The sequence below is a fragment of the Haliaeetus leucocephalus genome, unplaced genomic scaffold (genome assembly GCF_000737465.1).
Source record: "Haliaeetus leucocephalus isolate CR32 unplaced genomic scaffold, Haliaeetus_leucocephalus-4.0 Scaffold362, whole genome shotgun sequence".
Taxonomy (NCBI): Eukaryota; Metazoa; Chordata; class Aves; order Accipitriformes; family Accipitridae; genus Haliaeetus; species Haliaeetus leucocephalus.
The window spans coordinates 7152074-7165695 of NW_010972798.1; the positions used below are offsets into that span (position 1 = coordinate 7152074).

General features: G+C 65.3%; 3 protein-coding genes across 3 annotated transcripts in view; all 3 read right to left on the reverse strand.

The window, feature by feature from the left end:
* Window positions 1-453, reverse strand: part of CHRNG (cholinergic receptor, nicotinic, gamma (muscle)) — a 4593-nt gene extending 4140 nt beyond the window's left edge. Inside the window, exon 1 of the mRNA XM_010573008.1 lies at window positions 314-453. Within this exon, the coding sequence (XP_010571310.1) occupies window positions 314-356 (43 nt within the window). The 5' untranslated portion in view covers window positions 357-453. The remainder of the gene's footprint in view (window positions 1-313) is intronic.
* A 1016-nt stretch (window positions 454-1469) lies between these two features.
* CHRND (cholinergic receptor, nicotinic, delta (muscle)) lies at window positions 1470-5455 on the reverse strand. The gene is made up of 12 exons (XM_010573009.1): window positions 5404-5455; window positions 4583-4728; window positions 4352-4396; window positions 4142-4251; window positions 3870-4025; window positions 3513-3628; window positions 3071-3271; window positions 2619-2730; window positions 2382-2496; window positions 1958-2159; window positions 1740-1852; window positions 1470-1652 (listed from the first exon to the last, which is right to left on the reverse strand). Exons 1-12 carry the CDS (start codon window positions 5453-5455, stop codon window positions 1470-1472), a joined length of 1551 nt encoding a protein of 516 aa, XP_010571311.1.
* A 1068-nt stretch (window positions 5456-6523) lies between these two features.
* PRSS56 (protease, serine, 56) lies at window positions 6524-13312 on the reverse strand. Its single transcript, XM_010573107.1, is given in 18 exon segments — window positions 6524-6697; window positions 6818-6924; window positions 7216-7296; window positions 7429-7593; window positions 7596-7697; window positions 7911-8116; window positions 8388-8451; window positions 8599-8760; window positions 8868-9056; window positions 9171-9330; window positions 9467-9609; window positions 9767-9926; window positions 10007-10115; window positions 10223-10412; window positions 10758-10811; window positions 11352-11549; window positions 12159-12320; window positions 13162-13312. Coding segments are annotated over 18 exon segments (2577 nt in total).
* Between the last annotated feature and the right edge of the window lie 310 nt (window positions 13313-13622).

Below are 13622 nucleotides of genomic sequence, written 5' to 3' on the forward strand. Positions count from 1 at the left end.
GGGGGGGGGGGGGGGGTTGTGCATGGGGAGGGGATATCCATGCGTGTGTTACTGTGGGTGTGCACATGTGGCTGTGGTGCCTGACGGTGTGTATCAGTGCCCCAGCATGCAAGTGTGGGGGGTGTGCGTCCCACCCCCCTCACCCCAGGGACATCTGCAGGGCAGGACGCAGGAACAGCGGGCTGCCAGAATGGGGACACCCCGTGGGATGGTGCACGGCGCTGTACACTCATGAGCGACAAACCCCCAAAGGCAAAGGTGGGGAGTGACTGGGTGCCCTCCCAGGCCTCCCCCCGGGGTGCACACCCCTTACCTGCCAGGGTGCAGAGGACGAGGAGAAGGCCGTGGCAGCGCATGGCGGTGCTGCAGGGCGCAGGGGCCGGGGCTCCACTCGGCCACCCGCAAGGCAGTGTTCTGGGCCTGGCGCCCGGTGGGACAGGACAGGACAGCTGTCCCCTGCCACCGTCAGCTGTTCCCAACAGCCACAGGGGCCGGGGAGGGACGGGTGACCACCCACGCCCCCCCCCCTTACCAGCAGGGTGATGCCAGTGTGCTGGGAAGCTCCTCTGGCATTTTGTGCCAGGGGGGTTTGGAGCTGGGTCTGGGGGCAAAATGAGCTCTGTGCCTCGGTTTCCCCGTGTCCCCCCCAGCAGCAGAAATCCAGGTGCCCATGGGTTGTGGAAAAGGAATACCCCCCCTGCAAGCACCCCCAGCAGTGCCCTGTCCCGCCCCCCCATGGTGGTGGCTGCCCCCGGGGTGCAGGGTGGGGAAGGGGAAGACAAGTCCCATCACGTCAGCCTGGGGAGTGATGCCTGCCTTGGGGGTCCAAATCCTGCCAGGCCCTGTGTAGGGGGGTCAGGAGGGGGAGGGGGGTGAGATTCCTGGCTCGGTGGAGAGGATGTGACAGCTGTCCCGGGCCACTGCTGGTGGGGGACGTCAGCTGTGCCCCCTGAAACTGGAGCCCCTGTGTCCCACTGCTGAGCCAGGAAAGAAGACACCCCTCTTGGCCCCCAGCTGGGTGCTGTGGGATGGGGTGTGCCAGCAGGGACACTCGTGGGTCTGGCTGGGGGGTCATGGGGACGGGGCACTGATGGCCTCTCTGCCCACTGCAGTGGGTCCACAGGGGATGGTGCTATGCTGGGGGGTCCAACCCCTTCCCCAACCCATCCTGTCCCAAGTGCCCAGCCTAACGGGGGTAGCAGAGCTGGTACCACCACATCCCCTCTGGGAAACACCCCTTCCAGCCACAGCTGAGGACCACCATGCTCAGGACACCCAATAGCACCCATTCCCTAGGTGGGCATCACCCTCCCTGGCACACACACAGCACTCACGTTGGGCACCATGCCCAGGGGGACGTACCGAGAGCAGCCACCAGCTCAGCACCCCGTGGCAAGAAGTACCCAGCTTTATTTTCCCAAGCCAAGGCAGGTGAGCAGCGGGCTGGCACATGGGGCCCCCCCACCCCCCTAGATGAAGCGCTTGTTCTCCTCCCGATAGTCGTAGGGGTCTCCGGCGAAGGGCAGCAGTGGTGGGTGGTTGTAGATGCCCATGAGGAAGATCCAGAGCGTGCCCACCACCAGCATGGGGGTGACGAGGAAGAGGCAGAGGCGGTCCAGGGTCCGGGCCACGCGGTTCCAGTTGTCCTTCTCCTGAGGAGGGAGCCGGCAGCTGGGCAGTGGGGGGCACAGTGGGCACAGGGAGCCCCCTCTTCCCCCCATCATGACCATGGCCCCCACCTCATTGTAGCTGTTTTTCTTCCGCATGTGCTTGACGATGAAGTTAGCATCGTCAACGACGGGTTTTACGTGCTCGTAGAGCTGGTCCTCGCCCGTGTCCAGCGGCACCAAACCTGGGGGCGAGGGGGGCAGTGAGACGGGCTCTGAAGGGCTGCCACCCCCAGAGACCCCCACTCTGCCACCCTTCCCCATGTCCCCACGGAGGGGCCGTGGCTCACGGGCAGGGGTGACACGGCTGGCCAGCCCGTGCCGCTCTGACTGCTTCTCGAACATGAGCTCGCTGCGGGACTTGACGCTGAAGTACTCCTCCGCCTTGGCGATGTAGCCAGCCGAGCTGCAGCGCCGGATGCACGGGGTGCCCACCGGGCTCTCAGCCGGCTGCGACATGCCCAGCAGGCGGGGCAGGCTCTCCAGGAAGACCTGGGGCATGGGAGAGGGTGTCAGGTCCCTCAGCCACCTCCCTGGTGCAATGCCACCCTGTCCCCACCTTCTGCCCCCAACCTGGGTGTGCAACCCCTTGGAGCGGCACAGATGGGACACCCCGATGCCATGCTGGGTCTGTGCTGTCCCATGCCCTCCATGGGGCACGGTGTCATGCTTGTACCCATCAGTTCACCCACCCCAGCCCAACACCCTGTTCACCTCTTTGACCCAGTCGGACATGATGTGGGTGCTGGGGGTGCGGAAATGGAAGTTGAGGACCACGACGCAGATCACCACCACGGCTGTCACCAGAAGCATGATAAAAAGCAGATACCTGTGGGGGGCATGGACCTGGAGCTGGCATTGCCACAGGGGCTGGGCATAAGCAGAGCTGCCCTCTGGCACTGTGGGGACCCTGTGATGTCCCCACTGCACCCGGTGCTGTCCAGGACTCACTTGCCGATGAGGGGGATGGCGTGGGATGTGGCAGGCAGGCGCTGGGAGATGAGCAGAAGGAAGACAGACTGGGCCAGGAGCACTGAGATCACCAAGGTCATCTTCTCACCACCTGGAAAGCAGGTGAGCTCAGGGCAAACCCGTCTCCAGGTCCCCCTCCCAGTGCTGGGATTGCCCTCCTAGTGTCCCACCATACAGTGACCTGTATAGGGTTTTCTATTATGGGGGTACCCCAGGTCCCACATGGGCTATCTTGTGCCCAGGTGTGCCCCCCTGCCAGGGTGCCTGGCTGGCATGATGGTGTCCTACATGGAGGTGTCCCAGTATCAGGATGTCCCCGTGCTGGGCATTGGGGTGTCCCCCTGTTCCAGGACTTGGTGCAGGTGTGGGACATGGAGGTGCCCCATGGGGTGACCCCCGTGCCTAGTGTGGGTGCCATGGGGCTCACTTACTGTCGGCGGGCAGGTAGAAGACAAGGATGGCCATGAAGGCAATGAGGATGCAGGGTGTGACAATATTGATGACATAGAAGAGCGGTTTGCGCTTGATGATGAGGTAGAAGGTGATGTCCTGGTGCTCGCTGCTCTCAGGGGGGTTGTCAGGGTGGATGTTCTTGCGGGCCGGGCGGTGGATGATTTCCCATTCTCCATTTTCTGCCGGGGCACATGGGACAGGACATGGAATGGGGGACCCCCGCCATGCCCATCCTCACCAACCCCACCAGCACCGGTCTCCCTGTCCTGGGTCTGGGTAGCTCCAAGCCTGGTGGGTCAGGTGCCAAAGCCCCGGGTACTTGGGTGTCTCCATGGCAGGGTCCCCCAATGCCAGGGTGCCCCTGAGCCCCGTACAGGGTGTCCCACTGCCACAGGACATGGCAGAGAGCACAAGTGTTACCTGTGAAGCCTTCAGGGTCGATGATGATCCACTCCACCGGGTAATCCTTGCCCGTCTCCGGGTCACTGTCTGTCTTCAAGTGCATGCTGATTTCCAGGGCACTGTATGCCAGCGAGCTGGCCGGCAACCGGAGGGGACAGGCAGTGAGGGGCTGCACCTGCTGCTTGGTACCCACTGCCCACCCACCCTGACCTCCAGTAGGATGGACTCAGGCCACTGAGTCACCTGCAACCCCCCACCTTGCTGTGCCCCAACAGCAAGGGAAGGTGCTGGCAGCAGTGGGCACCACAGTAGGCTGGGATGCCCACCCTGCTGCCCGCTCCTGCCCTGTCCTGCTCCGGCCAGCCCCCCCAGCACCTGAATTTGAGGGTGCAGTTCTGCCAGTCGAAGGGGAAGAAGTCGACATTGATGGGACAGGCACTGCGGAAGATGGCAGGCGGCAGCCAGTAGACATAGCCCGTGTTGTAGATGAGGACGTTGCAGTAGTAGGCGATCTCAAATAGCCCATCGTTGCTGTGCCAGGAGAGAGCCGAGATGATGGTGGGGCTGGTGATGGGCAAGGGGAGCCCTGGGCGCTCATTGGGCACAGCTCGGAGGGGTTTGGGAGGGGAAACTGATGCACAGCTCACTTGTTCTCCAGGACTATCTCAGGCAGCCACAGCATGTCTGGTGGCAGGCGGAGCACCTCGATGTCCCCAAACTCAGATTTGTTCCACTGCAGGCGGTAATCGGTCCAGCCCTGGCAGGGAGGATCCCCAGGTCAGCCCCTCACCATGCTGGGCCTTCCTGTTGCCCGTGTCTTGGGCACAACTGATGCCATGATGCCTGTCCCTACTCACATGCTCAAGCCATAGGTTGGTGGTGAGCGTCTCGTCCACCTCTTTCTGCAACAACAGTGTTGAGATGCCAGGGCCATGCCCAGCAGCCACTTCCCCCGCAGTCCAGGACCCCCAACCCTCACTACCCAGGGTCCGGGGCAGCAGCCTCAGGGCTCCCCCCACCCAGCCAGCCCTGGGGTTGAGGCCTGGCTGGGGGGCAACCCACAGTGGGCACTGCCCACTGGGTCTCACCAGCGAGATGAGGTTGGAGAGGGTGAGGGCCAGGTAGACATCCACGACCTGGTCGGTGGAGATGACGGGGCGCACATCCTTGTCGTAGCCCTTCTCCTCGAAGAGGTGGTGGATGAGTCGCTCCTCCTGGTTCACGCAGAGCCCGCCTGGGAGTGTGGGGTCAGGCAAACCAGGGGGGGCCGGGGCGGTTGCTGGGCCCAGTGCCACCCCACAGGGATGCTCAGTGAGGGCAGGGAGGTGTAAGGATGGAGGGGACAGGAGCAGGCCAGGACACTGCATGTCTGTGCTGCACAGGGGCAAGGGCAGGGGACATGCAGGAATGACGGACATGTGGGGGCACATGGGCACACGTGGGCATGGACACAGAGGGACACACAGATACAGACCCAGCATACACAGGGACACACAGACACGAGGCACTTGGGTACAGACACGGTGGCACTGTGCACATAGGTGGATGCACACACAGAGGCACAGCACACATGGACACGGACCCAGTATATGCAGGGACATGTGGTCATAGATGCAGTGTCACTGTACACACAGACAGGCACACAGACACAGTGACACTGTGCACAGACAGACACACACATACACACGGCCCCGGCAGGGACACGGCTCTGGGTAGCACAGCCAAGACAGAAGCACAAGGGATGCTCAGTGACGGGACTCTGCCAGGCAATACCCAAAATGCAGCCCTGGGGACACTTGTGCGCAGCTTGGACCCTGCCACCATCACCCCCCACTGACCCCATCGAGAGAACCCAGAACCCCCCAGCAATGGGGCAACCTCGTGCCCCAGAGCCCAGGACCCCGCTCACCCGACAGCACCAGCGCCCCGAGCAGGGCCAGCCGCCCCGGCAGGTCCCCCATGCGGTGCCCACGGTGCCCTCACGCAGTGCCAAGCCCTGGCTGCCTCCCCGCCTGGCCTGGCTGAGCGGATGTCCGGCTGCCGGCCGGAGCGGGAGATGGATGGTGCCAGGTGCCGAGGGGGAAGGGTGCCGGCACCGGATACCCGCTCCCACCCCTCTCTTCCGGCACCCCTGCGCCCAAAGCAGGGGAGACGAGCAGGCACAGCTGGCCTTGCCGGTCCAAGAGAGTCAGCCCATCACCTGGCACCTGGGCATCCCAGCACAGGCATTGCTGGGAACTGGGAGGAGCGGTCCCTTCCTTGCTGCTCAGCAGCCCCAGCGATGCTGCTTGGGGGCAGCAGGCTCCCCACGAGCAGGAGGGGTTGGTACCCACCGATGGAAAGCATGGGGGTGGCATGATGCCGGCTCTCACCACTGGCCCAGGGCACACTTGGCCCCGCCAGCAGGAGGTTTCATGTGGATCCCCAATGGGATAACACCAAGGGTGGGCACCGGTGCTGTGCTATAGGTGCTGTGGTGGGCAGGAGCAGGGGCTAGGGAGTCTGTGCCAGGCTGGGCACAGCACCGGTGCCAGGGGCAGGAACTGAGGCTGGGGACATCTCTTTGGGGTACAGGGGAATGGGAAGGGGGATGCGATGGGATGTCATATCCCCCATGGAAAGTTCCCCCTTTGGTGCCCACCTCACCGGCACCACACGGCACAGCACTCACTTCACACTCACCAGCTACCGGAAAATAGAGCCCTTTATTGAAAAATAAACCTTTCTCTGTACAAATAAATAACAGCCTGAGTGCCTCTAGGGAAAATGGGGTGGGGGTGGGCTTGCCAATGTGGGGGTCCCTGGGGAGAGGAAGGCTGTGATCCCAGGCTGAGATGCTTCAGATGCCCCCTGGCACCCCATTGCCCTGGGGAGGTCGGGCAGTGCTGGTGGGAAGAGGGAAACTGAGGCACAATGGCGACAAAAGGGTGGAAGAGCCTGAGCCAGGGAGGGGGCTGCGTTTGAAGGACATGAGGGACCCCTGCCCCCGTGCCCTGTCCCCATACTGGCATGGTGCACCAGGGGCACCTTTAGGTTTTCAGCGCCTCGAGTGCCAGAGCGACGAGGCCGGGCATGCTGCGGGCCAGTGAGTCGCTCTCCAGCCCCACGAGGCCAGTGAAGGCCGTGGGGCGGCCCCCCACCGTGGCCCGCACCTGCGCCCGGTACAGCCCCTTGGCGTTTTTGGAGCCCAAGTCCACCAGGATCTGCGGGGAGACAACACTGTGAGTCCCAAGGGAGGCAGGGGCACAGTGGGATGGGCTGGGGGGGTGGCACCACCTGGCTGCCAGGGTAGGGGGCTCAGAGTAGCTGGATGGCGCACTCACCTCCTGGAAGGTCATGGCCAGGTCTGGCTCGGGCACCCGCAGCACCCAGGCGTAGAGCTCCCACACCGCACCCACTCGCACCACCGACTCGTTGAGGCCAGGGCAGGCTGCAACCCAGGGGACAGGCAGGAGAGAGATGGAGGGAGGACATCAGGGGTGCGCTGAGGTGCGGGACGAGTCACGGGGGCACCATGCTGCTGCCCGCCCTGGGGAGGACCACCCATGCTCTGGGGATGCCGGGGGAGCAGGGGCAGAGGGTCCCTGTGGAGGGGGGGTATGGCCGAGGGCTGTACCACCGACGTGGAACAACCAGCCCTGGGACTGGGGTGCAAAGCTGAGGCCGGTCTTGCCACCATCCCCGTGGTGGCAATGGCATCCTGCAGCGGCCGGGGGCTTACCTCTGCCTGCGCCTGCCTCCTCCTCCTCCACCTCCGGCAGCTCCGTGGGCACCAGCTCACGTTTCTCCCTTGGCACTGACCCTGCCACCCAGAGAGGTGTGAAAACCCTGGTGGGGACGTGGCCGGTGGGCGCTGCCCAGGCACGGAGCCGGCCAGCAGATGGACACCCCGCTGCCCTATCGGCCCCAGCCCCCCCAAGATCCCAGCGCTCACAGCTCGGCATTGGGGTCCCCGTCAGCTCTCCGGGTGCTGTTTGCAGCTCCATGGCCTCAAGAGGGGTGCCAAGGTCCAGCTCCGCCCGCAGCTGGGCGAGGAAGGCTCTTCCTTGTCCCACCAGCTCCTCCACCACCTCCTCGCCCTGCTGAAGGGAAGGGGGAACAGGGTGGACAGTGGGGCACCTGTGGGCATGGGGAGGGGAACAGTGGCAGAGCGCAGGGCATGGCTGGGCTGGCATCGGATGGGGCACTGGGGACATGGGACATCTATGGCTGTGTTAGGTCAGATCCTAAGCTGTGGGGTCAGACCCATGGCTGGCACTGTACTGGTTGGACTGGGAGCACTGGTTTCTGCTGGGGAGGGTGACATGCCCCCTCTGTGGTGGCAGAGTGGGAGATGCACAGGGGATGATGGGCCCAAGGGATGTCAGGAGGGGACACAGGGGGATGCTGGGCTTTGGTCCCTGGTGGCACTGTCACCAGAGGGGCAGGGGGTCCCCCCAGCCCATCCCTTCCCAAATACCTGCAAGAAGAGCCACGTCTCCCCGGGGAGCTGCCCCTCATCCAGGGTGGGTGCCAGGGGTCTGCCCCCCACCATGGCCCTCAGCGCCTCCACCCAGTCCTGCAGCCGGGGCCCCACAGCCCTGAAGAGCCCTGCGAAGGGGGGTGGCTGCCCGGCCCCCCACCTGCAAGCACAGCAGGGTGAGCTCAGGCAGGTGCCCGGTGGCACCCATCCCCTGGGCAGTGCCACCCCATGCCCTGTTCACCCCTGGTGGCACCTGGATGGCCCTAGGTACCCCGGGGGGCCATGTCCACCTCCCTCCGCATGTGCCCTGGTTGCAGGAAGAGCAGGACTCCAGTGCTTTAGGCTGTCCCCAAAAAGCCATGTCAGTGCCCACGAGCGTCGTGCCCCCAAACCTTGTAGCCCCCTGTGCCCCATGGCCCACCATGCCTTACCTGGGGGGGGGTCTCTGGGGTCCTTCTGCTGTGGGGCTGGGCTGGCCCCCTGCCACAGCTGGGCCTGTGGGGACAAGAAGGGGACAGGAGGGACGAGAGGTAGGGGAGCCCCATGGGGGTGCCAGGGCAGGCTGCTGGTACCCCGGCCACCGGCATAGCGGGGACTGATGGGACCCCAAACGGGCACAGGGTGGCCCAGCCGGGAGGGTACCTGGGGCATCCCTGCGGACACGGGGTGGGAAGAGATGCCCATAGATCTTGCCCAGGAGCTGAGGCAGGGCGCGAGTGAGGAAGGAGAAGTCGAACTGGTTTCGGATGAAGTCCCCAGCCTGGCGCAGGAGATCCACCAAGGTCTGGGCGTAGGAGTGCAGCTCTGCGGGTGCAGTGGGAAAGCCATGGCCCCGGCAGTGCACCAGACCCACACCACCAGAAATGGGATCCCTACCTGCACCCTTGCCCCGGCACGACCCCCTGGCTCACCGCATCGTCTAGTCCTGGCGCGGCAGGTCTCTTCAGCCATGCGGGTGCAGGCGGCCCGGCCCTGGGGGGACTGACAGGACCCGGCATAGAAGGCACAGAGGCGGGCACGCTCCAGTGGCTGCCGCTCGGGGGGCAGCTGGGCCAGCGCCAGCAGGTCGAAGCAGCTCGGTTCCCGGCTGCCAGGGGCAGCTGCAAGGGCATCAGAACTGCCATGAGGTGCTGAACCCAGATCCGGGGCAATGTATCCCCACAGCACCCTGGGCATCTCCATCCCCCCCTCCCAATGCAGCTGGCGGCACTTACGGTCCATCTGGAGGCTGAGCCAGTCCACGAAGGCAGCGACACGGGTGTAGACGCCCGGTTTGCCCCGCTCACCACAGCCATCACCCCATGAGGTGATGCCATAGAGGATGAAGCGGTGCGAGGAGGGGTCCTGGCATGCCAGCGGGCCCCCCGAGTCACCCTAGGGGAGGATGCCTATGCATCAGTTGGAGCTGAGACCCTGACCGCACTGCTGGGCTGCCGTGCATGCCCAGCGCTGTGTGCCACAAGAGATTTTTGAGTTTTGGGTCTGGCAGCCCCCCAGCCCCAGGCGTTACCTGGCAGGAGTCGATGCCCCCAGACAAGTAACCGGCACAGAACATGGTGCTGGTGAGAAGGTCCCTGCCCAGGGCACCCTGGCACGTCTCCTGGCTGAGCAGGGGCACCCGTGCCTCCATCACCACATCGGCTGCTGGCCCCTCTGCTGGGCAAGGCACCCGTTATGGGGTCCCCTGTGTCCGGACACCCCTGTCTCTTTTGCATCCCCCTGCCCTGGCTTGGTGCATCGGCACTGGGCACCAGAGAGGCCACTGAGGGGGATGCCCCACAGATCCCACGGGTGTTGGGGTGGCACCTACCTTCATAGAGGGAGCCCCAGCCTGCGATGTAGCAGGTCGTGCCAGGGCTGGGCTCCGTAGGGCCGCTGGGAAGGCACACGGGGCTGACGGTGGGCGATGGGGCCAGCGTCACCGCCAGCTCCAGCAGCGCCAGGTCCCCATGAAACGTCTTGGGATTAAACTGGAAGGAGGTGGAAAGCTGTCAGTGGGGGGCCCTGGGGCATGCACAGGGAGGTCAGGGGGATGCCCACCTCCACTGACCTTGGGGTGAGGCAGGATGCGCCGGACGGGCACTGCTCGCTCGCCTGCACCCAGCTTGCCCAGCTCGTGGTCGCCCACCACCACTGTCCACGCCAGCTCATTCTGGTTCCTGGCGGGTTGGGGGGCAGCTAGTTACAGGGGTGACAGGGGTGCCACCCCATGCACCCCTCTGCAGGGACATCATCCCTAGTAGCATTACCATGCCCCCTGCCATACCCGGCAAAGCAGTGGGCCGCGGTGAGGACCCAGGAGCGTCCCACCAGCACCCCTCCGCACATCAGCTCCCCGTGGAGCCGCACCGACACCAGCCAGGGCCAGGCCCCCCGTGGGGCCACGCTGCCACCCATGATCCGTCCTCGGGGGGCTGTGGTGTTGGCTTGGGGTCCCCCACGGTGCCCGCAGCTCCCTGCGGGACAAAGCCGGGGTGAGAGGGGGGGTCTCGCAGCCCCGCTGCCGGGACACCCCCTATCCTGGGTGGGCATGGGGTGGATGGGCATGGCAGTGCTGGGATAACCGTGGTGGGCAGAGGGGGTGGCGGGCGACCCCCGGGGGGGTCAGGCCACGCCAGGCGCGCTGTCAAGCCTCATTGTGCTCACGGAGGCGAGCGGGCGGCGGGCCGGGGGCACCCTGCGGCCCGGCAGCTGCCGACGCTAACCTCTGCCCCCCAGCCCAGCAGGCAGCCGGGGGGCTGGGGGAGCCCGCCGGCGTGGTGAGGGGGTGGCGTGGGCGCTTCAGGGCTGCCCCGGCTCACCTGGCATCGCCACTTCTGCTGGTGCATCAGGGTCCGGGGCTGCAGCGGCCATCCCTGCGGGGACAGGCTGTGATGGCATGTGGGGGCACCCCCCACGATGTCACCACCATGTCCCTGCTGTTCCCAATTCCCCCGGCTCCTCTCAGTGCCCCCTAGATCCCCGTCATCCTGAACAAGCACTCCTGTCCCACCCTAGGTGTCCTTGTCACCCCCAATGCCTCGCTGTCCCCAGTTGCTCCATCACCCCCCTTGCCCCTTTCCTCCATGCTCCCCTCTCCCACCCCAGATTCTCCATCACTCCCTGTCCTCCACAATCTGCTCCATTGGTGCCAATGCCTCCATCCCCCAAATCCCCACATCTCACACCAGATCCCTCCATCCCCCTCCATCTCCTCATCCCACCAGAGATCCCCCATCATCCTACTGTACCTCCACCTCCCCAGTCTCCCCACCCCATCCCAGCACCCCCTGTCACTCCCAATGCCCCATATCCCCTCCAGGCAATCCAAGGCATCCCCTTGGGGATGCCCCATTTGTTATTGTAGGGTGTCCCTTCTCTGGGAAGAGTCAGGGCCGATGCGGGTGCCCACTCACGGCACTCCTGGAGGCGATGGCGGCAGAGTCGGGCACTGAGCTGGGCGCAGGCATGCTGGGCCCCCTCAGGTGGGCACAGGCGCTGGTAGGGGGCACAGGCCTGACTCAGTGCCCAGTTGCGCTGGGGCAGCTCGGGCAGCGCCTGGGCATCCAGCAGGGCCTGGCAGCTGGGTGGCACGGCGGGGGGCACGGCCAGCGCTGCAGGGACAACAGGGCTGTGGGCATCCCCACATCCTTCCTGCCCACCTCTGCCGAGGCCACCGCGGGATCCACTTTGGGGCAGGTGGGAAGGGGGCATGATGGGGCTGCGGTGTTGGCGTGTCTTGGTAGGGCCTCCTGGGTGTTGGGATATGTTTTGGGGGGGGATGTCTGAGAAGGAGACAAGGCAATGCTTTGGGTAGGGCTCTAGGTGATGTTTGGGTAGGATCTAGAGAGGATGGGGAACTGCTTGGTAGGGTCTCTGGGTGGTGTTTTGGTAGGGTCTCTAGCAGTTAGGGATATGTTTTGGGAGTCTGGGTGCTGTTTTGGTAAAGCCTATAGGATAAAGCCTATAGGGGAGGGGGTACAGTTTGGGTAGGCTCTTGGGGTGTCATTTTGGTAGGGTTCCTAGGGGATGGGGTGGTGCTTTGATAGGGACCCAAAGCAATATTTGGGTAGGGTCTCCCGGGCATGGGGTGGTATTTGGATAGGAACCCCAGGCAGCGTTTGGGTAGGGACCCTGGGCAGTGTTTGGGTAAGCAACCTGGGCTCTGTTTGGGCAGGGTCTCCTGGGGATGGGGCCATGGGAGTCAGGGGTCTGTGACTCACGTGGGCAGTAGCGGGTGAGGTTGGCACAGGGGGGGAAGAGGCAAGGGGCACAGAGCCCACAGGCACCCTGCTGCCGTTGCTGCTCAGCCAGCGCCCGCTCCAGCGCCAGCAGCGCACTCCTCAGCGCCGCCTCCAGCACCAGCGTCCCCCGGCTCGACAGCGCTGCCAGGCACACGCAGGGCACTCAGACCCCCGGTGCCCCCACCACTGCCTCCCACCACTGCCACGGGGTGCCCCCAGCCCAGCCGGTGCCCATGCCCCGATGTCTTCGTGGTGGGAGTCAGGCTGGGCATGACCTGTCACCTGTTGGCATTGCCTAGGTGCCTAGACAGGCATGACTGTCACCTCCCCGGTGGGGTTGGCACATGGGCACATGGTGTGGGGAGGGTGTTTGCCAGGGCCTGTGTGTGTCTGCTGCACGTGGAGACCCTGTGAAACACACACGTGCAAGCGTGGGCATGGAGCAGGGTGTAAGCCTGGGCAGGTGTGCCCCCGTGTGTCCCTGTGCATGCACCTCTGTGCCCGCGCCCTGGGAGCTCACTTGCGTGTGCCAGGGTCCGGGTGCCCGTGTCTGCATGTCCCTGCATGTGCCCATGTGTGTGCAGTCCTGCGCGTGCCCTGTATGTGCATCCCCACGTGTGCCCGTACCTGTGCACACCTGTACCCACCCACAGCCCCCCTGCTGCTGGCCATACGCTGGCAGAGGGTCCCCTGGGGCTGGCACAGGTACCCGGGGCAGGAGAGAGAGCTGGCGGCCGTGGGACATGAACTACACCGCTCCCCGCAACCCCTGTGGTCCCCTAGTGCCACAGGCAGCACTTGCCACCCGGTCCAGGCAGCACGGGCACGCCTCGGGGACCGGGGGTCTCTGCCAGTGACCCGGGCATCCTGCTCGCGCTTCCCCCCCTTCCTGAGAATGAACCCAGGAGTCCTGGCTCCTACAGCCGCCCCGTCCGCAGCCAAACCCTCCCGCAAAATGCCCCCGTCCCCTTGCTCCACTGACCTTGCAGGACACCGGCCGGCATGGGGTACAGCCCCTGGCCCAGGGGGGCCCCCCCCGCCAGCTGCAGCAGCGGCAGCAGCGGCAGCAGCACGGGGGGGACCAGGCAGACCCCGGGGAGAGCGCCCCGTGTTCTCTTCCCTCCTCGCTCCATCCCCGGGCGGGCAAAGGGGGGCAAGAGGGGGGAGCCCCCGAAATGCCCGAGGCGGGCGAGGAGGGATGGATATATACAGTGCCCCCCGGGCGGTGGGAGGAGAGAGGGGCCGGGGGAGCACAAACAGGCGAGTTCATTAATGTCGCGCCAAGATGCCAGCTCGGGGCGGGGGGCGCGGGGGGGGCGCAGCCGGGGCCTCAATGCCGCCTTTGTTCGACGGGGCCTCCGGGCGGGCAGCATCAGACGGGCGCTGCGCTTCGGCGCTGCCCGCGGCCCTTGATCATTTTCACGCCAAGCCCCGGCCGCGCCA

Excerpts from the sequence above, each read along its gene's own strand:
- CHRND (XM_010573009.1), bottom strand. The coding sequence starts at position 5,455 with ATGGGGGACCTGCCGGGGCGGCTGGCCCTGCTCGGGGCGCTGGTGCTG. Across the intron at positions 2,160-2,381 it reads TGTCCGACTGGGTCAAAGAG|GTCTTCCTGGAGAGCCTGCC; the intron begins GTGAACAGGGTG and ends CCCATGCCCCAG. Across the intron at positions 1,853-1,957 it reads CAGCCGTGTCACCCCTGCCC|GTTTGGTGCCGCTGGACACG; the intron begins GTGAGCCACGGC and ends CCTCGCCCCCAG.